At 48.2% G+C, this 25287-nt stretch overlaps 1 protein-coding gene across 5 annotated transcripts in view; it reads right to left on the bottom strand.

Annotated features, from left to right (window-relative positions):
- Window positions 1-24503, bottom strand: part of NSMF (NMDA receptor synaptonuclear signaling and neuronal migration factor) — a 46041-nt gene extending 21538 nt beyond the window's left edge. The window contains exons 1-6 of one of the 5 annotated variants that reach the window (XM_090121094.1): window positions 24169-24500; window positions 17141-17202; window positions 7324-7803; window positions 3450-3525; window positions 1419-1424; window positions 804-872 (exon numbers count right to left, since the gene is read on the bottom strand). In XM_090121094.1, the coding sequence (XP_089977220.1) occupies window positions 804-872; window positions 1419-1424; window positions 3450-3525; window positions 7324-7803; window positions 17141-17202; window positions 24169-24275 (800 nt within the window). In that variant the 5' untranslated portion in view covers window positions 24276-24500. Of the gene's footprint in view, window positions 1-803; window positions 873-1418; window positions 1425-3449; window positions 3526-7323; window positions 7804-17140; window positions 17203-24168 lie in introns of all 5 variants that reach the window. The other 4 variants (XM_031601539.2, XM_090121092.1, XM_090121093.1 and 1 more) reach the window with 4 other exon arrangements.
- Between the last annotated feature and the right edge of the window lie 784 nt (window positions 24504-25287).

Raw genomic sequence — 25287 nt, 5'->3', positions numbered from 1 at the left:
CATAATTGATGGGGGAAAAAAAAAAAACCACCTACTGATAAAGAAAATATCTTCCTGGCAATTTCCCCATTGTGAAAATCTGATGTTTTTCTCCCACTTTGTTTTGAACAGTGCTGAAGTAATCAAGGCAGTTTTTAGCCAATGACACAAATGCTGTGTTATCCTTTCTCACAAGCTGCCAAAACACACAGGTCTTGGCCACATTTCAAACAACAGAGTTGTTCTGATTACCACAGTGACCAAGTGATGCGCCCTGCAAACCAGCAGAGGGAAACCAGGGCTCTTTGGTAATAACAGGATGAGGAACCAATCCTCTTTTCTCTCCTTTCTGTCCTTTCAACAACAGCAAGAAAAAAAAATAACCAACAAACAAAAGTAAAACAGGCTTCTGGACAATAGGTATATTTATTTTCCTCATGCCTCACATTTTGGAGGTACCTATGTAGGTGTAACAATAGCACATAAAGTTACTGTTCAGGTATTCAGGTTCAAACAAATTCCAGATATTTAGGAAAGAGATGGGGGAATTGCATTCTTAATTTTCAGCCTGAAACACAGGCCCCCATATTATATTGAGAAGCTTAAAAATAAACTTGACAGTGTTCCTTTAAGGAGGACGAGCTATCCCAAGTCCTGTAGCATCGTTCACTTCCACATTTCCATCACAGGCACTGCTAATGCCCCTACCAACAGCAACACAGACAGGGACAACCACGTTCAACATCATCAAGCGTCACTACTGACACTGTGAGGGCCCATGCAACACCAGGCACGGTCACGGCTGCGGGAGAAAAGGGCCCTACCTCTGTATAACAGCTGCAGAATCATTCTCTCGTTTCCGTCTCTTCCTTTCTGCGTAGCCCCTGAATGCCCTGGGAAACCATTTTAAGCCATTAACCAACTCCACAGCTTTGAACTGGAGAGGACACAAGACGCAGACAGGAAAGCTCTCACCAGACAACAGAAAGAGACTAGGCTGCCTGAGGGAGACAGCTGGGCCTTGCAGGACTGTCTGAGAGTCAAGGGCTGGCCAACAGTCACCAAACCAAAGGTCCTCACTCTCTAGAGTAGATGGCTTCTAAAGAAAGCATAGCAGTGGCCACAGAACTACCCAAAGAATAGGGGCTGACAGCTCTCATCCTTGCTGCGGAGGAATGGAACTAGGAAACTACAGACACAAAGCCTCTGTGCACCAGTTTCAAGAGGGACAAAAGCTTGCTAGCCTCAATCCTGAAGGTGAGGATGGCTGCAGTGTGATCCATACAGGCACAGTAGGTGTAGCCATGTAACCTCTTCTCAGCTGACCAACAGTCATAGCACAGGGAAAGCATGAATGAATATGCTAGACAGGAGAGGAGAGGACAGTTTATTCCATTCATCAACAGACAAAGAAATGAAAAATAGAAGATTATACTTACGAGATGCTAGAGATTCCAGAAGATGCAAAGAAAAAGAGAAAGAAGAAGAATTCGTTAATGCTCAGCCCTGCGCAGCATCCCAAGGGGATCCTCACTCCAGAAGGGACAAATATTTCTTGTCAGGTGAAGGAAATAACTTTTTAAGTTAGTTCTCAGTGCTCAAACTCCAGCTTGACTGAGCTAAAACCTCCAAGACAGTATCATCACATGGTACAAATTAATTTGTTGGGTCTCCGTGCAGACCCAAAGAACACACAGATGTACAACTGACAACAGAATACTGCCTGTCAGAATACAGCAGCAGCTCAGTATGGGGGGTATGGAGCAGGGAGGTCTTGTCCCCTGAGCACCCATGACTTGTGAAATCAGCCCACACTGCCCCTCCTGTCAAGGAAGCAAGCCCAGGGCTGAAAACTCTACAGCAGAAGCCAGGGGCTTCTGAACCTCCCAGCCAGCTCAAAAAGGTGTCCTGAACTCTTGGAGATGTTTCTGTGTGAATTCCAACAGCTCAGACTTCCTAGAGATGTTAGCAGCTACCTTAAAACAAGGGAGCTTTGCTCCTCATGGGTTTCCTTAGGGCATCATTCTCCAAACCTTTGGTCTCCATTAGCTCCAAGTGCAGCATCCTGCCACAAACCACACGCACAGCAAAGGTGACTGCAGGTAACAAGGGATGTGCCCACCAGCAAATGAAATGTGCTGGGTTTGTGCATGGTCTGGTTTGCCAGATCAGAACTCTGAAACATCATAAAGAGCAAAGCAAAAATCCACCAAATTCCCCTCAGATTGCTCACAGGCCCTGTCAGTCCAGTGCCAATGAGCATTAATGAGCTGAACGTGCCACAAGACTTGCAGCTTCAGAGAGGAGGCAGAGAGACAAGAGGGAGCTAAGTAAGAGAAGCAGCACAAGGAGCTGCAGACTGGCACCATGTAAATGCCCCCCATTCTGTTCCCAGGATGGGCTGCACTTCCAGCTGTGCTGGGGTATGTGAGGAGTGAAAGAGCATAAAGATAAGCTTTTTCTTCTAGAGGAGAGAGATTCCTTCCATATTTCAGCAGCTACCCTTTTCCCCAGCACCGGATCCAGCCTTCTCCACCTTATCAATGCAGATCTGATTCAGATTGGGTTATCCCAAGATCAACCAACAGCTTCTTTTGGGCACCTGGGAAGGGCAATGTCTGAGGAAAAGAGGTGGCAGAGAAACAGATTACAAAATGGAGACCAGGTTAAACAAGCAGAAATAAAGGGAGCAGCAGAGAGGAGGGTGACATGGATACAGGAAAAAGGACAAGAAGGTGACATGGCTGGAGAAAGACTTTAGAAAGCAGAACATCAACTCATCTTCCACATTGCCTGCCTTCCCTTTTCAGCCAGGTAGGAAATACCTGAAACCAGGAAGATGTCATACCCTGCCAAGCTGAGTATAATCTTGAAATGAGGCTTCATTTTCTCTCTTAAGTCCTTTGAGAAAAGCCTCTTCTCCACGCACAGCAGCCAGCAGCACCAAATCCTGCATGCAGTGTAAAGGGAGAAACTATTCCTAAACCAGATCCTCTCATGCTTTGCAGACATTTACTGACACCCTCTTCAAATGACTGGAAAAACACATTAAGCTGTAGGGCTACATCTCATAATACAGAGATACACTTCTCTGGAGCAATGGATGGGGGGCAGGTCTGGATTAATATTCCCCCAGAGCAATGGCTGCAACAGAGGCAGTGGTGGAGGGTCTCAGCTGGTGTTCCCACAGCACATCTGCTCTGCAGAGGCAGTCAGGGACAGTGTCACAGGGAAAATAAGGGAAGCAGAGGAGAATTGCATAGCCCAAGAACTTACACAAGAGGGAACAGTAGGAAAGAGAAATAATGAGTGCAAAAAAGAATGAACGAGACACAAAGTGCCCTCTCCCCCAAGGTGCAGTGTCAAATACACAATTCAACTTGCTCTGTATCTGTGCTCTCAGATATAGTTTGGAGTGGGCCACAAACTTGGAGATACACAACCAAACTTAAGGCAGTGGTTTCACTTACGCTTGCATAGTTGTAGTAGCAGTTTGAAAACTGAAGAGGTTCTCTTTTGGGAACCAGGTTCGTATGGGGACATCATCTAGAAGAGAGAGAGCAAAAGCTGAGAATCCAGCAGGCAGAGCCACAATTCAGACAGCAAGACTTCCCAGCTCTCACGTAGCACTTTTCTTCAGCACCCTGCCCTGTATTAAATAAGACAGTCTCATCCTCTCACTTTATATGCATGCTACCACCAAGTGTTTTGTAAATTTGTACTAAGCCTGTCTGTCACACTGCTAATGAAGAATGAAAGCTCTCTCCTAAGCACAAAGACTAGAATAATCCAGGAATTACATAAGAGACATTTGAACAAGAGAAAAAAAAATAGGGGAAAAAAAACATTTTTCATTCAAAGCATTTTCCAGTCTCTGCCTTTTCCTTAGTACCATTAGTTTGAAATGTCCCATTCATCCAGCTCTTTTTGATACAGCACTCATCTTCCTCTATTCAGAGCTGCAAGGCAGAAAAATACTTTCTTTTTCTCCCACTGATGCTTTCCCATACACACCTCATATAACTGCTCCTGGTGACCCAGTCCGATGAGTTTGTCTGGGTTTGGAAATCAAACAGCACATGGACCGTGCAATCTGGTGATAACCACATTTATTTGGTCCCCTATGTGTGCAGACTGACCTGCCTGGACCAACTGCAGATTATTTCCCAATCCTGCTATATTAGCACATCACATCATCTTCACATAATGACCACCAAGACAAAAACCAGGCAGCAAAGCAAGTCACCAATTCTGCTTGTGGGATCGTGGTGACACAGAAGGAGGAACTTGGCCAAGAAGCAGCTCCTTTGAGAACTCTCAGGGTGAATTTGGTCAGGCAGAAATTGGAGGTATATTAAAAACCACCAGACATGTGAGATCCTGCAGGATGGGATCCCCAGGCTTTGGGGCTACCTGGCTCTTCATCTTGCTTCACTCTGAATTTGAGGGTTCCTTGCTTAACACCTTGCCACGTGTTGCTAATCATGTGTCCAGATGCATGCCCTCCACAGTTTTAAGATCATTATGAACCACAGCACCTTAGTCGTTAGCACTCTGGCACTATCAAGAGTATTTTGTGCACTATCAATGGCCAAAATCCAATCAGATCCACAAAAAGCAGCTGTAATTACAGATGGGGGAAAAAAAAAAAAAGCTAGATGCAAGTGGGGAGGCTTTCTTTGAAGTGGGACTCCTTAGAAGTTACACAGAATGCTCCTCAGCAGACAGTTTAAGTTGAGGTTTGTATAAAGGCACCCTAAGGAAATAAATGTTTTAAATTAAGTCAGCATTCAAGCATGCTAAATACTTCTGATGAAATTCCTCTGCCTGCTTTCCTCCAAAAAAACCAGATAAGCAGTGTAAAATGGCTCAGAACATAAATGATTTATTTGCTCAAAGTCTCAAACCCACTGAAGTGGTGGAGGGGGTGAAGCTGTCTAAATTCTGGTTTAGCCAACAGTTCTGCGCAGAATTCTCAGGAACTCCTCATCCCAAAGGACTGATGATCTCTTATTACATGTCATAGCTCTTAAGCCACCAGCTTTGATTCAAAGCAGAGCTTCTGAGGAATGGTGTTACACATCATAAACACATCATACACTCAGCATCAAGTTCCATATTAAATTAAGCCAATCTGGCCCAACTGCCATGAGTGTTGGTTTGCAGCAGTAACAGCTCACGTAAATCCAAACAGAGAAAGCAGCACTGTCAAATGAATTTCTGGGGAAATTAGCATCTCTCTCAGCTCATCTCTGCTCTGTTTTCTTTGCTAGCCATGCATGAAGGACATTCCGGGAAATACTTCCTGCAACTTGCTGTGCTTGTGCCACTCAGCTGTCATTTGTTTTTCCTGTTTGGATAGACAGAGTAAATGACATCAAGATGAGGAAACCTGCAGTCCGTGGTGCAGTGCTAAGGGGGGATTTGGTCTCAGGCACAGAGCTGCCACTCGTGTGAGCACTCAGAAGTTGCAGCAAGCCCAGGGGTGGCTGTGCCTGCAAAAAGGGGTGGCTGTACAAAGTGAAATACTCATAAAGGCATCTGCAGGTTCAGCACCATCCACTCTGTTCCCATTTAAGTATCTTCTCTGATATACACTTACTTTTAGAAAGGCAATCTCCCTTTCACATTAATAACCAACCCTAATGAAAATTGCTGCCTGGTTGGAAACACATATTCTGAGCCTAAGACTCAGAAACATGCCATGGTATTTGCTAGATCATGTTTTTTTCCAGCAAATAGAGAAGTTCAGCTCCAGCTCTCAGAGTTCAAACTCCTCCATGAAGCACCAGAAGCCTTCCTTTGGTTCTGCATCAAGCAACCTGCTTCAGTCCCGCAGCAAAGAATAGTTTTGATATGTTCAGGAAAGCTTTCAACATAAATCCATCAATGTTAGAACAAGAAATATTCACCTTCTTAATTCAGAACGTGTTACGAGGCTGCAGCTCATTCCCCATAGTACCCTGACCTCAACAAGAACGAACCCCCTGGGTTGTGATCTCTGTTCTGAACAACTCAGACTGATGCTGTTTCCAGTCTGTTTCCCATCAAGATTCCTGGCTGTGTCATCACATGCAAACCCACCTTCCTACCAGTAAAATGCACATGATTGTAGAGCAGTAAACACAGGAAAACTCTTTTTCTCACTTAAGCAATAAAAATATGAAAGTCTAAGTTGTACATGAAGCATCTGAGGTGAAGCCCAAAAATCACAGGGAACAAACAGAAAAACAATGACTAAAGTGATGCACAGAAGTTAGCTGGACTGTAGGTGCTCTGCACATTTGATAAAACCCTTTTTTTTTTTTTTTCCTTCTTTAGTCACATAATTGCAAGCATCCAAGTATGAAAATATGGTCCAGAACCCAAACTGCCTGCAATTTTACCTACAGTAAGTATCACTGTGAGTCTAGGAAAGAGATACAGTGTGATCCGCACAGACATTATACTCTACCAGATTTCTTTTCAAGGGGAAAACCTTGACATTTCCTGGCTGGACACTCATCTCTAAAAGCCCTGATGAGTCTTTCCATAAGAAAATATAAAAAGAATTAAACTAATTAGGCCAGACTCTTTGTCAACCACATACAGAACTGACAGACAAAGATGGACTGCTTTAGGTCATAATTTAAAGCACATAGATTGGGAGAAATATTTAATTAATGGTAAATCAGGATTTTTTTTATGGAATTAAAACATGACAAGCCAAATTCCCTGAAAGCATTCAGCAAATGGATAATGAGTGTGGGAGAAAGTCCAGTATTGCATTATTTGCTAATATTTATGGCACGACTATGAGGTGGCACTACGTGTTGGGCCTTGCTAGACTACTGCCAGCCACACAGACCAGCATTTTGGAGATGTAACAGACTATGGAGCACTCAAGCTGAGCCGAGGCTCTCTTTGAGCACCCTGGCACGTTTAAGAAAGATTTCACCTGCCTCAACCCCCAAGTGAGGCAAAGGAGAGTCCTATTCGGAATGGCCTCCTAGATGAGCAAAAATGTAGGTGCTTTGACACAGTCCTTCCTCTCCTGCTCTTTCTTCAACAGAAAGAGAACCCATGTAGACCCCCTAAGGTGCACCAAGCCATCATGAAAACCACTCAGAGACAACAGGTTTGGATGAGGTGACCTCTTACTGTAAAAGGAGCTCCTCTTACTGTAAAAGCCCTGCTTTGGGATTCCCTTTATGTGGACACTGGTGCAAGGTGAAGCACTACAGGGCCCAATTCAAGGTACATGGCAATGACACCTCCATGCTGGAAAGAGACAGGTGCCACCCTTCACCCATGCTGATGAGTCCCTCTGTGCCCTTCCAGCACCCAGCACTTGCTCTTACTTACCAGACACTCGATCGACACTATACATCCTCTCCAGCCTTTTTCTGTGCCATCCTGTCTCACCGGATTGATGCGGCTCTAGGTCAAAGGAATGATGAGAAGGAGCAGCCAGCCGGGTGCAGTTTGGGCACTCCTTGGATCCCTGCCGGCTGCCAGGCCAGCCCTTGCAATGCCTGCTGACACCGTGAGAGCCACCAGCACTGTGCACAGGGTGGCCGTGGTGGCATTCCTCTTGGGCAGCCCCTTTCATCACCACCAGTTCCATACTTTCATTCTCATGGTCTGACAGCATTGGCCTCTCTCCGGAGATGGTGTAGACTCGTGGCTTCGGTCCCTCACTTGGCATCTTCTCTGCCTGCTCCTCAGAGAAGCTCCTCTCAAACTTGCCATCGGAGATGACGGAGAGCCTGCGCTTGTTCTGTGCTGCCTGCTGCATCTCGGGGGAGTCCTCCTGCCCGATGTAGGAGTCTGCTAACAGGTGATCTGAAACAAATTGCACACTTTACTGCTTAAAACCAAAGCACCTCAGGCTCCGAAACATTCAGGAGGCTCTTTGTTACTGCTGTAGAAAGAGATACAGTAGACTTGCCCCCAGAATAACCTTTTACAGTAGGAGCTCAAAACCGGTACCTCCAGCATCCATGTGTGCCCTGACCCCCAGAACTGGTGTAAAATGAGAGATACTCCTTACACATATCCAATATTTTAACTCATAGTGTTCAGCAAGCAAAAAATGAGGCTAGAAGAAAATGCAGCTCTTGGTGCACAGTCTGAAAAAGCTCATGTGCAGAGCAGCCCCTGTGCAGCTCTGCAGTCACTGCTTCAGTGGGTTTCCCACTCAAGGGCTGCTGAGCTGGGAAGGACCTGCAGGACAAGGAGCAGCACCAACTTCTGTAAGAAGTCACAAATGCTGAATGTTCTCTGTGCACCAATTTATCATTGGTTTTTTTTTTTTTTATTAACTAAAAACAGCAAACCAACAGGTCATATTTTTTTTTTCTTTTCTCATTTTCTGCTAATTGCTTTGAAATGAAAGCAATGCCAAAAGACTTCAGCCAACAGCTGCAGCCTCACCCCCACTAACTCCACTCAGCAGCCTCACTTTGCATGGACAGCAATGGCACTGCATGCAGGGGCTGTCCGGAAGGAAAACGAAACAGCTCCTTTTGTAGGATAGTGAGATCCAAAGGAGAGAGGCCCATGAGTGCAACTATATTTGGAGCCCACACACCGGATCAAGTGCCAGGAAATCTCAGCATTTCCATGGCAATTCCATGCATGAACCCAATAGCAGCTCCCACTCACCTGCTAATCCTTTTTTCAAGTGGCTGCTAATTACCTCTTACACTTCCCTTCAGATGGAAGCAGCTAGGGGACTGCTAAAAAGGCTCAGCAGGGAATGCATTATGCATGGGAACTACTACCCCAGAAAAAACAAAATCATTAGTGTCCAGCACAGACAGCAGTGTTACAAACAGATGGAAAGCAACCCCAAGCCTTTACTTCATGAGATAGATAAGGACCATTCTTCCTCTAGCTACTGACCTGGAAGGAATGGGCAGCAATCTGAGGTTTGGCTACCTTGTGGCTGGCCATGGAGAGATGAGGGAGGAGGAGACAACCTACCTCGTCCTCCTCTGCTCTCAGTGTGCAACACAGACCGGACACCGTTGCCAAATTCTGCTTCCTATAAAGCGCTCCTGTGCTGCTCAGACAGGAGCTCTCCCAAGGTGAGGATGTACAGCATCAGCTTTTGAATGTGAAGCCCAGCCTGGATTGTGCCCACATCACCAAGGACCTCTCCTGCTGCTCCACTGCAGCTGAGACTGAGCTGAATTTAGCTGGTACCAGCAGTGTGTCACACTTATCTCATTTTTCTGCTTGAGATACAACTTCCTCCACTGCCACAGGGAGATAAGCACATCTCCAGCTACTCTGCTCCAGAAGTGACTGTCAGGATGCTTCGGGCTGACACGACTCAGCTCTGTCTCACTTGTCTCCTAGCGAAGTCTTACAGTCTCCAGACACAGCAGCTGGCAGCTGTGTGGGTCGCTGCTGCTTCAGCTGACCAGAGCCTATGGGAGCCCTACAGGAAGATCTGTGCCCCTTGATCCCATAGCTGCTGCTATCTTCCCAGATTTCACATGGAGTCCAAAACGTGTGCCTAAGTGTAGCGAGGGGCAGCGCACCTCACTGACACCACCCCAATGAAACAAAAGGCAGGCAGTGGTCTCCTCACCCATTGCTCCGGGCACAGAAAGGAAGAGCAGGCTCACACAGACCACATGGGCCACCACCAGAACATTTTCAAGCCTACCATTCAAGTGGAAGAAGCTGCTCCACCAGCTGTCATCCAGCAGCTTGGCCACAGAGCCCTGCCTGCTGCATGACACAGCACCACTCAGCAGGCAGTGCAGTACGTGGCCACAGGCTCCAAACTACCACCAATTACTTCTTAGCCCTGGAGAGGCAGCAGGACACCAAATATACTCTCCAATGACTTAGATCCTCTCCAGCTCTACATCTCACTGTGCTCTACAGAGGGCATGTCTTGGTAAAACACCAGCAGATAGCTCTTCAGGATATGCCAAGACCTCTGCTGGATAATAGAGCCAAGGACATCAATTTTTAAAATTAAAAACAAAGGCCAGCTCTAGATACTTACCTCATCTTGTCAAACTTACTAATCTGTGCAGGCATCATGACGCTACATATTTCTTAATGCACCACATAACAGTGGCTGACGGCTGCCTCCATTCCTCCTAAAATGAATACTTCTGTGGAGGATATTCAGCAACATGAGAGCAAAGACATGGGATTATGCACTTCATGCATAACCATAATCATGTGCTTCAAAAAATAAAGAAAAATAAACAACAAAATGCCCACAGTTCAGCAGCTCTGAAAATGCTGACAATTGCCAGTGCAGACAGATCGATTCCAATCGTAGTTTCATAAGCACTGAGATCTGCTTCGGCTCCATAAAACGTACAGACATGTAAAAGGGATAAGGCAGGTTTTGAGTAACAGTCAACTTCTTACAGAAATCACAGCAGCTTTACAGCTTTTGATTGGATGCATCTGACAAACAACCTGTCTAATCTAGTCTACAGGACTTTCTTCCTACCTTACTTGCTCCTTCCTCGAGGTGCACTTACTTGTACTTATCCAGGAGCTTTCACGGTGAAAAGTCAGCCACCACATCAGTAAGTCTCCTCTTCCTAACAACTGGATAATTATTTATTTTCAGTAACTTAGCATCTTCAATGCCTGTATGCTGGAGAAGCAACTTCATGTGCAAAGCCAATGTGAAGCTTTACTCAAGGCTTCTGGTTAATAAAGAAATCTACAGAAATAAATCACTATGAAAGGATTTTAAAAAATTTCAAACATTCTTCGTAATGAATTCTTGAATTGATCCTGCAGTCATTTTAGAGAGTTCCCAGCTATGTATTCATGCACACTGGCAGCCCAGAGGTGTCACCAGGGAGAAGTGGAACAGGTTGCCCAAGGAGGCTGTGGATGCCCCATCCCTGCAGGCATCCAAGGCCAGGCTGGATGTGGCTCTGGGCAGCCTGGGCTGCTGGTTGGTGACCCTGCACATATCAGGGGGTTGGAACTGGATGATCACTGTGGTCCTTCTCAACCCAGGCCATCCTGTGATTCTAACCTCATCTATCCTTGCAGAGAACTGGATTCAGGTGCTGCCAGAGCACCAGAACTGTTTACACCATGGCATTTAAGGTTGATAGTTTGTTCCTGCTAGGAAAGAAGTCCAGCTGGTCAAGAGATTGACGCTAAATGAAACTTGAGCCACAGGGATGTCCAGTTCAGAGAGCTCAAACATTAACAAGGGATTTCTGCAGTGAGTGGAATTGCCTCCAGCTGAAGCAGCCTGCTGTTAGCACCCTCTGCCTGGCTGCAGCTGCTCTGCTTCCCTTCATCCTCACATTGCTCTTTCTCCATCTTGCACACAGCACTGCCCAACACAGCCATTAGAGCACAGGTATCAAAGAGGACCACTGACAGCAGTGCTGATCTGTACCAGTTAACCAGCAATGCCTTGTGAAAGAATCCATATTTGTGGTGCATTTAGTTTCTGATCATTAGGCGCTTAATTACAATACATTCCTGTGCATTCAGCAGCTACCTCGAGAGTAGTGCTCTGACCCAGGTAACTAATTGCTAATGGCTTCTGCATTTCCTTTCCCTCTTGCAGCATTTCTAGTGAAGAGGTAACACACTGGAATAAGCCTCAGCTGAGTGATGCCCATTCACAGCAGTAGGGATCACCAAGCCAAACTCATGCCTGATGCAAACTGCCTTGTAGCCCCATAAGATGAGAAGTTTATAAATCAAGGCAGAATTACAGCCATAAGGCTTTTAAAAAAGACCCAAATTTATTACTGCATTTAGCAGCCAAGCTGATGATTAAAGCGCCTTAGATTTAAAACCTCTGTTCCAGCACCAGAAACAAAGAGGCAAAGGGGAACCTAGATAAATCCCATTAAAAAAAAATGCACCTGTCACCTCAGAGAAGTGCATTTCAGAGCCAGTTTCCTCTTCCCTGTCCCACCTCAGCAAGACCTCTTTGCTCCTGAGGCTTCTTCAATTTTAAGTACCAACATTAAATGAAAGGACTGCCTCGGCCACTGAAGATAAAGGTACAGATGTAGGCTTTGCATTATTGTTCCCACAAGGAGAAATGAAATTGAAGCATTTGTGGTCTTTTTGTGTTGTTTTTTTTTTTAATTATTTTTTATTTCACTGGTAGCAGTCCAGGTGATACCCTCAATGAGGGAGCAGATGGGTGCACTGGCTCAAAAGCCCACGGCACTGCAAATAAAGAACAGCTTTTCAAAGAGCAAGGCTGAGCAGTTTCTCCTTCAGTTTCAGTTCTCATTCATTCCATATGTCTGCCACTGCCCCAGGTCTGCTATGACACTGTCAGGTCATCTTCTCCTCTTCCCAATGGGGCACAGAGAGAGCATCCTAGCTGCAATGCAAAGCTCCCCCCAGTACAAACCCAGGAAATTTATCCCAAATATTGAAGCATGAGGCAAGGACATAGATAAAAAAAAAGATCATTTTTTAAGAAGTCACAGAGGTGCTTTTCACACTTCAGTAGCTGCTGAGCAGCTTGTTAGAGGTGACAGGAGTAGCACTGCTGTGATGAGCACAGTGTTCACTATAGGGTCTTTAAGGCCTGACCAAGTCAGCCCCATTGTCAGGTTAGCAGGCACTCTGACCCTATAGCTCCTGAGGAAGGCATCTCATAGAAAAAAGGCAAGGCCTGCTTCAGCAAGGGAGCAGTTCTGGGAAAACAGGAGGTCACTTAAATGTGACAGATTCGCTCCAATTAGACTTCTGAGCTACAAACTGCTGAAGATGCTGTTGGCATTATACCTCACCATTACTCTCCCAACAGCCTTTGAGATTGGCCTGCAACATTAATGTGAGCAGACAAAACTGCTCCTGCGAGGCACGACCCAACAGAGCAAAAGGCAGCTTCCACCACCACAGCATTCCCATGGTAACGCCCCAACCTACGCTCCTGCTCACTTCACAGCCAGCACATTCTGCAGTGGGTTTGAGGACACCTCCACACCATACCTGTGCTGTTTGAGGCTGGAAGCAGCCTGAAGCCCTGAGGTGAGATTCTACATCCTTTTGCTGGACTGAATCCAGGTTGCACAGGGATGCACTGGGACAGCTGGGCCAGACCCACTGGCAGGATCCACCCCAGGACAGGGTAAGTCTCCACAGAGAAAAGGCAGGCTGCTGCTTACCTTGAGTCAGTACCCACCTGCAGCTCCACAGTCTGGACATTGGAGAACTGAAGGTCCTTGGAGACCATATGGTAGCTGCAGCCCCACAGCCCTGCCTTCATCAAAAGCCCAGCCCTCAGGGCACTCCCCTGACCCAAAGCCATGCAAAGCCTTGTGCTGGAACTTCTCAAGCTCACTTTGAGTTCCTAGCAGCACAAAAAACCTCCCTGCTGCATGGCTGCTACCTTCCACACGCTCACATACAGTCCTCTGAAGCAACAACAGCCAGGGTGCAAACACCAGCAGTTGTTTCAGTGAAGTGTGTGCATGTAGCACAGCAGCATCAGCAAACACTCTTCTCTTGCCAGCATTATCCACTGCTGTTTGATTTGGGGAAGGCTGTAAGCTGTTCCTTTCTCATTACATCTTCATTGTTTCCACAGATGGCTGAAATGTCGCAGATGAATAAAGAGAAGAAGTGCAGATGACTTGTTTGAACTTAAAAATGAAGTTTATTCCATTTTCAGGTAATGATTAATTTTGTTCTGTGCTGATGCAAAGCGATCCCAGTAGCCATGCTGTTTTTGCTAATAACCACTGCGAATATGAGTCAAGATCTGCCAGGCATCTCTGGCCCAAGGCCCACCATCACTGCAGCACTGAGCACACATTTTACTTGCTGGGATCTTCTCTTGTGCCTGAATCCCATCTCATGTACTGCCACTCCCCCCATGCAGGAGGAATATCTCAAGAACTCCACTTGCCATTATTGTTCAACTTCACCGCCCCGTGTCCTGGCTGCCAACTTCTCCTCATAGTTTCAATATATAAAGTAATCTAAACCTCAGTGTGGGCTTCTGACACCTAATATGGGAGATGGGGACTCTGGTAATCTCTAGAACTCTTCATCTCACTGGTGTGACCCTGAGTCATTATTTTTTAATACATTTTACTCTCTCCAGCCTTTTTACACTCACCTTTTACAACACTTCAGTCCTCTTCCCTGTCTTTCTTCTTGGTCTGTCACAAGGGACACCCGTTCCTCCTCTAAAGCCATTCCACAGACAGGATGGAAATATATCAGAAAGCTACAAGAGCCAGCAAGGACTTTGCAACAGCCTTGTAGTTAGAATGAATGCTCAACATGGAGAGTGCTGTTCCTGGGAGCCTTCCCAGAGCTTCAGTCTGCATGAATAAACCAGCACCTAATAGGGCCAGGAGAGGAGCAGATGTCCTGGCACCTCAGCACCAGCTCCCTTAACAGATCCATGCTCTGTCAGCTACAGCAGAGCCCAACTCTCCTTTTTTTGCCTAATTCCTCTGAATAGCTTAAGGATCAGGAGGAAAAAAAACCAAAAAAAAAACCTAAAAAACAAACAACAACAACAAAAAACCCAACAAAAACTGAGCAATCATAAGGGGTCAAATCCAACCTGATCCAAAAGGGAAACAAAGGGAAGAAAATGGGTATATTGCCACCCCTGCAGTAACCAGACAGAATAGTCATAGAATACTGAGCCAAGCACCAAAGAGGAGGTAAATGTTCTGAGTCACCCAGAGAAACCTCCTCCAAGATAAAGCACTGAAGACCTCCTAGGGCTAATTGCAGTATTTCTGAAACCTGATGCTCTCAGGCCCCCTATCAGGAACAATCAGAAACTGTAACCAACAAACACTCCTCCTCACCTTTCTCCTGCTGCAGGTACACCCTGCAGCATCCTGCCACCCTCTTTACCTCCAAAGGACTCTAAAACAGTCAAGGCAGAGTGGATGATCCTCAGAGAACAAAATGCAGCAGAAATGAAGCAAGCCGAGGCAGCCTCTGCACATGTGGCATCTCCACGCAGATGGAGGGTCTGCTGTGCCTGCCTGGGCAGTCAGCAGGCAGCTCTACCCTTCTGCCTAGGAGCTGAATTAGCAGCTAAAGCGACAGTAGAACAGGTCTGTGACCAGGTATGAATCTATCACCTTCCATTCACCTTTAAGGTACCGCCATAATCCCAGCTGCAGTCTGCTGGCACTGCATCCACACAAACACCTGGGGTTACTACAGCAGAAAGCAGACCTATGTCACCAGGTAAAGATACTCACAGAAGGAGCCCAGCACACTAGAAGCAGACACACAGGCACTGAGGACTCAGTTCTACAGCGTGCTGAGCTTTCTGCACCAGTACATGCAGGCGAGAATTTAACTACAGGATACCAGTGGGTGTGTGCAGCCACAACACTGCTTCTTCCCTGCTCCCTTCAGCCAAGCTGGTGAGTTGGAGCAGACTCAGCCGCTCCTAGGTAAGTGCTCCATCCTCAACTGATGGTGAAGAGACCCTTCATTTGTTGTAGGAGTCATCAGATCAAAGCCAACCACACAGCTCACACGCACTGCTGAGCCAAAGGTGGAGCGTTCAGAACTCGTAAAGCAGTGCTGAGGTGCAAAGGATTTCTGCAGGAAGAAAAGAGCTGATTTCTCTCATACTGCACAACTGGGATGAAGAAAAGGGAGACAGATTTTCTATGTTCATCATTTTTATAGGAGTGCAGCCATTCTCCCATAGTTAGTTACAAAGAAATGCTACAGACTGTTAAACTGTATGCTGCAGAATTTCAGTAGATGATTTTAAAAGTATTTTTCCCCCTTTTCTATAAACATTCAGATTCTTTTCTAGAGAACTTTATTTATTTATTTCCCATACAATGCTGAAGGATTCCACTAAGGATTTTGGTATATTCATGTGAACCTCTCTCTGCTCAGTTCTTATCTAGTAACTACTATCTGGTAATTAAATTTACTTGGATCCAAATAGGAATTCCTTCTTTCCCTGCAGGAAAGGACAGAAACAGCTGCAAAAATAGCTTTGATAATGGCTGCTTTTGCCATTCAGGAACATCTCTGAAGTCTGTCCAACCCTCACCTCCCCTCTGCCTCACCACACAGACTCTCCATCTCAGCTGCTCTGAACCCCAGCTTTCTCCTACTCTCTCCCCCCCCACCACAGGTCATTCTTATATCAAATACTCTCAGTAAGTAATGTGTCACTGGAGTTTCTTAAGGCTGTAGGAAAAGAATACATATATCTCAAAGAAAACAGCAGTATGTTGTCGTTAAGCTCTTCTACTCTCAAACTTAGCACAATTCAGCCAAGGACAACTTGAAGGTCATCAGAACAGATCCAAAGAAAAAGGCAGGGACTCCATCTGGTTGACATACACCAGTGTGACTGGGCTTGCTCTTTGAGTAAGAAACATTTTCTACTCGTACAGGTCTAAATAAACATATAGTTTACATACAATGTAAATGTCACTCTACGTTGCATTCTATTTAATGCATTTATCCCCATGGAAGAGTTCAACACTACAGAACACCCTGCTATTTATCCACACAAGACTTTCTATGGAGTCTTTTGCAGCGAATTTAACATCCACAAAATGCTTTCTTTCCTCACAGAGAAGACACAGCCCTCTTAGATGCCCCCAGTCCATCAAACAGAACCCACCACAGGCTGACAGGGACAATTTCTCTGTCTAAAAAATTAATACATCAGCTAGCACATGCCGTTGTCCTCAACCTGACAAGGCAAATTGCATTTTAACCCCTGCTGAAGAAAACCCCGGGAAGAAATCCAAAGGTTACCTCTACCAGCAAAGACAGATTGCTGCACATACACTATGCACGGCAACTCATGTACCACAACTCATATTTTTTTTATTCCTCAGTGAAAGCAAGACCTAGGAGTAACAAACCAGAGCAGAAGCCTCGTGCAGTGCAGTTTTTCATTCTTCACCTGAAGTGTCATCCAAGGACATCAGCTCGAGGAGCAAATTTATGGCAGGATCCACTCGAACTGAGCTTGTCCCCACAGCCCACCCAATGCTTGAGTCACCAAAGTGCCTTTTTCCTCATGGGCTTCACGTGGATCCACAGGGTGACTCTCCAGCCCCTCCGCTGCTGGGATCTCACAGTGGCCCTTTGTAATAAGTAAGTCAACACATTTTAATTCTAGGGCATAAGTAGGTGCACACACATGCAGACAAAAACAATGTACATCATCTCTTACCTGAGCCATTTCTGCCCTCAGGATGATTTTGTGAAAGGTATTCTCCAAAAGCCCTTGCCGCTCTGTGCATCCAAGCATCACCGACGGCAGCAGTAAGAGAAAGAAGAGATGGACAGTGGTTGAATTCCAAAGAAAGAAGGAACAGTTCAACACACACTGCTGTCTTTCCCTCAGCTTCAGGTGACATCAAGTGAAACAAGCAGCAGTGGCAGCTCCTCTATTAACACACCTCAAGCTTTCCCCAGCCAAAGCATTTCCTTAAACAGAGTTGCACTACAACCCTGGCAGAGAAACAACAGACAAAACCAGTGCTAAGATAGAAAAAAATTCACCCGTATGCAACTTGGTCTTGTTTCTGTGGTGCCCATACCTCCCAGCTAGGAGCCAGACCACACTCCAAGTGCCATGAGTTAACCCTCCTGCAGCCCCGAGGGGAAGGAAATCCATCCCAGTCCCAACCATCACCCCAGTCTGTCTTTCTACTCCAGTTCCAAATGCTCTTATCTGTGAGCAATCACACTTAGATATTAATGATAACACCCATTTCGCCTGCCTGATCCCTAAATTTTCCAGCACCAACAACATCAGAATTTGGACCACTGGCAACCCGTAAAAGCCTCTTGCTGTTCTTCAATAGATTTAGGTCCCACGAATGACAGATTTTACTGAAATATATCACAGCTCAACCAGGCAGAGTGGCCCTTATTACACGTCAAGAGAGCAAAATACAAATACTCCAACCTGGGAGTTCTCTGCGTTTAACCCACAGAGGAAAGGAAAGGTCAAGGCATGCATTCCTTCATATAAATACTGGGTGGAGACTCACGAACAGTAAGATCAAACCAGCACCCACCTCCCTGGGAAGTCAAGCCAAGCACTCTCAGCCTGCAAGCACACAGACAGCTCTTGTGGGGGAGGAGAGGAAGACATGGGGCAACTGGCAGGACTTTCCATGCCTCGAAACATCCCTCCCCAATTCAAGATGCTATAAAAGAGTAAGCTCGGATGTCTAAGTAAAAGCAGCTTTGACCTCCAAATCAACCTTCTGCCTTGCTACCCAACACTACTGCACATCTCAACCTGTGCAGCCAGGATTTTCTCCCACTGCTTTCACTCCCCTCCTCCCAAAGGAGGAGAGATGAACAAAGCCACAGCGTACCTCCCAGTGACCAGAACTGAAAGGAGTGGGAAGTCTATCTGCCAACCACAGCCAGCTAAAGTGGATTGATGTGAAAGATTAAAGAAGAGAATAATTTAGTCTCTCTGGGACTAAACTTCAGCACAGACAAATGGGAAGAGCTTTGGTGCAGCACAGCTAGAGCTGTGCAAGAAGAAAAGTTTAACCCTTCAGCGTCATTATAGGCCAATATGCAGTGCTGAGGTTTTTCTTTTTTCCAGGTTTCTGCTTGTCTAGGACCAGGATGTACTTCTAACATCAGCCTAAGGTGCCAGCTGCCCAAATTGCATTGCCCAAAGCCTACACACCCCCAGAGATGGCCATGCACACTCATGTGGAAGAGCTGTACAGCTAGCACAGCAATCTGCAAGGAGCAAACTGTCATGGTTCACCCAGGCAGGAGGACAGCACCTCATGAATCGTCCTTGCACCCACTGCCCTTTGGTCTCAGCAAAATGCAGAACTTGGTCTCGGGGCAACAGAGAAAAACTTGGAAGCTGAAGTTTCACCTTTAGCTTGCAAACCATGCTCAAAAAATTAGCACCAATCATTTCTTAAGACCCAACGTACAAACGATGGGCCAGAGAAGCACCGCTGCACACTGTCCCTCTCGTTCTAAGCAAAAACAGTCATTCAGAGCTCAAGCTCAGAGGTGCTGCAGAGCCTCCAGCCTCACCCTTCCCACCCCCAGCAGAAGGGGCAGCAGGGCAGAACCTTGCAGGCCAGAGCCCCACATCTCAGCCCTCTCCCCACAGAGCAGAAGCACAGGTGAGGAGCTCAGAAACATGCTGCCAACACCAGCTGAGCCCGCAGCTCCGTCCCTGCCTTCCCACTGCACCGCTCTTCGTGCTGCTGGTCAGCCTAAGAGCACACAGCCCTGGATGCCTGATCACAGCTCTCCAGTTGACAGTTAATAAGCCAGCGAAGCCTGCACAGCACAATGTGCAATGGGGGTTTTCCAGCCAATTACACCGCAAACTCCAGACTAATTGTTTGCTTATTATCTCAGTGGTTCCCTTCTACATTTCTGCCTCTCAAGTGCCACTGAGGCTGTGCCTCAGCAGATCTCCCACAGATGCCCACACGTGCCTCTTGCCAAGGGGACTCGGATGGCCACACTCGTTCCTTATGCCCGGCCTCGCCTTGCCAAGCCTCCAGTTCTCCTCCTCTGCCCTCGCTGTGCTCACTCACCCCAGTTTGCCAGCACCTGCCAGCATCATTAATGTGCCATTCACCCTCCCTGGCTACGTGCTGACATGATTGAAATAAAGCAGAGCAAAACTCAAGCAGCTGGTTACTGCTCTATTCTGTATCTCAGTCACTATAGCCAAAGCCCATCAAGTCCTCTGATGGCTCTGCACAGTAACCCTCCTGCTGGGCTGGAAAGAGACATACGATTTAACTTATAAGAGAAGGAAAAAAAGAAACTTGTTTCACACGAGTGAGATGAAGCGCAAGGTGCCTTACATGGACACAAGGAGATGAGCTATAGCCCTGCGTGTGTGACACTGTGAAAGCAGCATACAAATGAGCAGGTAGCTACCGAGAGTCAGCTGATGCCACGACAAGTTCAGCCCTGACTCATCCAGAGGAAGGTTTTCATTTTGGTGACAGACCAGACCTGCACATAACGCAGTCGGTACAGTTTGAGCTAACCAGACATCAGCCAGGGCCCACTGCCTTGGTGTACTGAGCTATTGAGTGCAACCAGCAAGGAGAATGCTGCCTGTGCCCCAGAGGAAACACTACCATCTTCTTCGGCTTCTCCTCCAACAGAACCACTTCCAGAGTGCGGAGGCTGGGGTGGGACAACGCAGGCAAAGGCAGCCGCCCTTCTGCAGGCATCTCTCAGCACTCACAGTGCGGGTGTCAGGGCTGGAGCCGTGTCTGGAAGACAAACAGACTGAGATCTGGCAGAGAAGCAGAGAAGGTTTAGACAAACATTTGCTAGAAGGAGGAAAGCCGCCAAATAACAGAGATATCAATTACAGCGTGATGAGTGTGGAATAGCCTTTATGTCTCTGAAATAATCACATCAACAGGATAAAAGGAGCCTTGATATGTACTGGCAGCTACGGGAAATTGATGCACACAAATTTATGCACTCCACGAAACTGACACTGAAGTAAGTGAAAAAATGTGTATCGAAACACTCAGAAATACATGAAAGCACTGTGGTAACTCCATTTTGAGCAATGCAGCAGGATAAGCAAAAGTCAGAGTATTCAGAAGTATTGTACAGAGAGAGAAAAGAACAAACACCTTCTCATGCATGTTCAGAAGTAGTGCCCAGGAGGTGCTGCAGGAATCTGTTGTGACAGCATGTAACAGGGCTGTGCATCAGAAAAACAGGAGCAAGAGAGCCCTGCACCACTGGCACTTACATCCAACAGCAGCCCTGGGAGCACTACAACATGTCCATCCTTAGCAGCTCCATCACACAGAAACCACTGATGCTCACAGTGGTTAAACCCAATGGCAGCATCACTGACAAAAGTTGCCCTTCTGCAAAAGCTGCGTAACAGAAAAACTGTCACTCTCGGCAAAAGGAAAACCACTGAGATCATGAAGTCAAAGTCTGCACTGTCTCGGAGGAATTTATATTTACAAAGCTCTGACAGGAGGAGAGAGAACAGAGCAGGTAATCAAAACATGAGAGTTCACACCATTCATGGGAAAATTCACAAGCAGATAAAAAGAATCCAGACTCCACTAAGAACCCCAACCTCAGCCAGAAATGACTCGACAGTAAGAAACCTGAGGTAAGGAGTGCATGTGAGTATCTCAGTGTTTTGTCAGCACAAGACAGACATTTTCTGAGCCTTTGTGGACTTGTTTTAAATCACCCTATGGCCTCAGCAGTCAGCAGAGGGGGAGCAAGGCAGAATTCTCCTCTCTCCAAGGGGCAAACACCGAAGTCCTGGCACTGGATAAGATAAAGCACATACTCAATTCACATGTCCTGTGCTAACTGCACCAAGGAGAAGTTCTGGAACATCCAGCAGAAGCCTCATGTCCTCTACAAGCACTGCTGCACTCCCCACAAGAAAGCTACAAATCAGAGTAATACTAAGTGGAGCTGCAGCGGAGTTTATTGCCACATCTGGGATGTCAGCATCGTTCTGTATGGCTAAAGGCAGTGAGGACAGAGAGAACCATTTCTAAAGGCTTTGGTTCATCTCTGCCCTTGACAGCATGCTAAGGAAGCCAAGGAGAGCATGTCGATGCTTCTCGGGTCTGATGGGAACATGCAGACGCCCAAAACACAGCAGCCAGAGCTGCTGGCAGAGGGGCAGCACCAAGGTCACAATGCAAAGACAAGGACACATCCCTGCCATCCGCAGGCATGCCCTGGGAGCTGCAAGGCAGAAAAAAAGCAAACACACGAAAGAAACAGCACGACAGCAAGGTCTCACAGCCACACAATTCAAATCTGAGCAAAGCAATGCCGCTGAGCCAGCACCACTTTCAGGGTGTGGGACTGGAGCTGTGTGCTGCAGCTTCCTCAGGAGAGGACAGGACTGCAGAAACCAAAGCCACAGCAGCATGGACGCCCCCAAAGATGCTAACGCAGAGCAACTATGCCATTATTTTTGAGGAGCTACGTAAAAGTCCTAACACACAACACACTGCATGGAGCTTAATGAATTCTCCTGGGACACGAGATCCCCTGAGCAGCTCTGCAGAAATTTTAATTGAAGAAGCTTGGGAGCTTGCACCTTCTGCTTGGATCACATCCCTCACAGCAGCAAACAAACGATGCTCCCTGCTCAGTAAGAGGAGCGAATGTGCACACACACTCCAGCTGCATGCAATAAAAATACATCAGCAGCTGCTTGGACTTGCAGTGCATTTCAGGATGTGATTTTTTCCTTTCAAAAAGTCACCTGCCCCAGGTGAAATACAAACAGCAGAGCTCAGGAGGTGCTGAGAAACAACCCCAGAGCATCTCTCCCTGCAGCACAAATGCAAGGCCCCAAAACTGCCTACATGAAACTGAGGGGGCTAGATCATTGCAGCAGCATTACCCACGCAGGTGATCCAAGCCCCCAGCCCTCTGGGGAAGGGCAGAGCAGCCTATCCGTGTGCCTTACCTACCATGCTGCAAAGCCCTCTCTGTAAAGAAATGAGATGAGGACATGTGGGATGCAGAAGGAGGACTCAGGACAGAGGAGAAGAGACAGTGTGCACTGGGAAGCTTGGAGAAACCTTCCAGCAGGTGGATGCTGTCTGCTGTCGAAATGCTGAGGATGGCTGTGACTACACGAGGCAGAGGCTGACACGTGCAGGTAAGAGCCAAACCAGCAGTGCTTGCTCCCCACCAGCACCACCTTCACGCAAAGGAGCAACACAAGGCGCTCCGTGTTCCCTGCCCTCCCCAAAGGCTTCTTCAACTGGACATTCATTCAACTGGACAGAGCAGCACTGCGTAACAGCCCGCCTGACCACCCCTCGGGGACTTCATGTTCCACAGCCCCCCGCTCAACCCCTCTGGTCAAAGCACCACAACTCACACCCCTACCAGACACCTCCGAGCTCCCACGCAGCAGAAGCAGCCGCCTGTCAGTATCTGCAGCACACACAGCAAACCAGAACCTGAACTCTGCAGATTTCACACTACACGAGTAGTGTGCCCATCCTGATGTGGGCAGTTGCATTCCAAATGCGCTAGCTGCTCTCAAACACCCACGCCACCATTTGAAATCTTCTCGCCTGTTACAGAATATGTTGTTTGTGTGCCTGACTGTCTAATCCTACACCCAGAGCCCCATTACAGCACTCAAGGTGCATTTTATGTCATTTCTTTCCAACCACCTGGCTGACATCTGCCAAAAAGAATCTCACTGCTGAACCTCTGAACACCACCAAAAGCGCTCACGTTTTCAGCTATAAGCACAGCACACTGCAACATGGGGAGAAGTTCCAGGTTCTGCCTGGACAGATGCACTCCAGAATTTACAAGACAGAAGGACAGCACCACACGGACAGCTTTGGCGGTGCTCCTTCAAGCCTTCCATGGACAGCGAGACGCCGTAACGCTGAGCCCCAGCCTCGCAGAGGCGACGGATCTCTCAGCAGCACAGATCAAGCCCTACACATGACTCCAGGCTGCTCCGAAGCAATTTCGTCTGACACAAAGCAGGTTACATAACGCAGCTGAAAAGTTTATTTCTCCCCTTTTTTCCCCAGCAGCACAGAGCTCATCCGGATGTAGCAAAGCCCCAGACAAACCTGCCCAGCACACAGCTGTGCTGGAAGCGACCCCGAAGAGCTGCTCCGTGCCCTGACACCCGGCTGCGGTGAGGCGGGAGGGTCGAGTCCGTCTGCCCAGCAACGGGCACAGCTCCTCCGCGATGGCTTTGTGAGCTGAAGCACAGTCGCCCACCAACACGTTCTGTAGGATGTCCTACGTTCTGTAGGATGTCCTGCGCCTGACGCTCAGAAGCACTACGGGCTATAAGCACAGTCAGCGAAACCCTACGCCGCAGGGCAAGCACGAAAGCGCGACAGGCACAACCACAGAACCCAAACCTCTCACCGCTCAGCGCAGCGGCTCCGGGCACTGCAGAAGAGGGCAGATCCGATGGGTCTGCAGCGTGTTTCCCAGGGCCGTGGGATGCTCCCGCAGCAGGTTTCCCATACGGCAGAACGAGAGCCCTTGAGGACCGCTGCCCCCGGGCACAGATGGCATTTCGGCCGATTAAGAGCCAGCGAGCAGACCGGCGGTTCGCAGAGCCCCAGAGCTCCGCTCCGCCGGAGCCTCGGAGCCGCACACGCGGCTCTGCCCCGGGCGGGGTCCGCCGGACCGCCTTCGTGGGGACGCGCCCCCCGCCCCCATCCCACCACCCACCTCACTTTGGCCGCCACCGACGACATGGCCTCGTTCCTCAGCGTCTTCCTTTTGGACACGGCCGTGCCCATATTCGCGCGGGGGACGGCTGCCGGAGGAGCGCTCATCGCACGAGCCCGAGGCCGCCCATGCCGCGGCGGGGCCGGGTGCCGGGCCGCTCCCCGCGCTCAGCGCCCCGCCATGCCGCCCCGCTGCCCCCGGCGAGTGCGGCTCTCCGCCGCGGCCGCTGCCTGCTCATTGACTGCGGCAGGAGGGAGGGCCGGGGCGCGGCCGGCCGCCCAGGAAGCGCCGCTATATTTGGCCGCCGGCTCCCTCCTCCGCCCCCGCCTCCTGACATCATGGCGGGCGGCCCAGAGGGGCGCGGAGCTGCGCTGAGGGAGGCGGCGCGCGCCGTCGGGTTTAACGCTGCTCGGTGGCAGAGCGCTGTGAGGGCGGGCGCCGCTCGGTTCTCTATCGAGAGAACCTGGAGCTGCTGAGGAAAAGGTCGTTCGCCGAGAAGGCGATCGGGCGCTGCAACAGCCTCCCTGAGGGGTGGTCGTGGCACCCGGCGGAGCTCAAGGAGCGGCTGGACAGCGTATGGTCTGACCTTCGGTGTCCTGTTGGAGCCAGGACTCCGCGATCCTCACGGATCCTTTCCAACTCAGGATGTTCTGCGTTGCTTTTCTTTACCTGGGCACGTCGCTGGCTCGCTGCCCTTCAGGGAGCTCTTACGGAAGAGATGGAAAATCTGGGAAACAGAATCACGGAATCACTGAGGTTGGAAAAGACCTTCAAAATCACCCAGTCCAACCATCCGCCTATTACCAGTGGTTCTCGCTAAACCACGTCCCTCAACACAACATCCAAACGTTCCTTCAACACCTCCAGGGTCAGTGACTCCACCAGCTCCCTGTGCAGCCCATCCCAGTGCCTGACCACTCTTTCAGACAAGCAGTATTTCCTAACATCCAGCCTAAATCTTCCCTGGCGCAGCTGGAAGCCATTCCCTCTGGTCCTATCACCAGTTACATGAGAGAAGAGGCCGACCCCAGCTCACCACAACCTCCCTTCAGGTAGTTATGGAGAGCAGTAAGGTCTTCCTGAGCCTCCTCTTCTCCAGCCTGAACAATCCCAGCTCCT

Source organism: Phasianus colchicus, chromosome 19, assembly GCF_987193195.1.
Source record: "Phasianus colchicus chromosome 19, bPhaCol1.hap1.1, whole genome shotgun sequence".
Taxonomy (NCBI): Eukaryota; Metazoa; Chordata; class Aves; order Galliformes; family Phasianidae; genus Phasianus; species Phasianus colchicus.
Note: the sequence above shows the minus strand (reverse complement) of the source record. Positions and strands in the feature narration are given on the sequence as shown.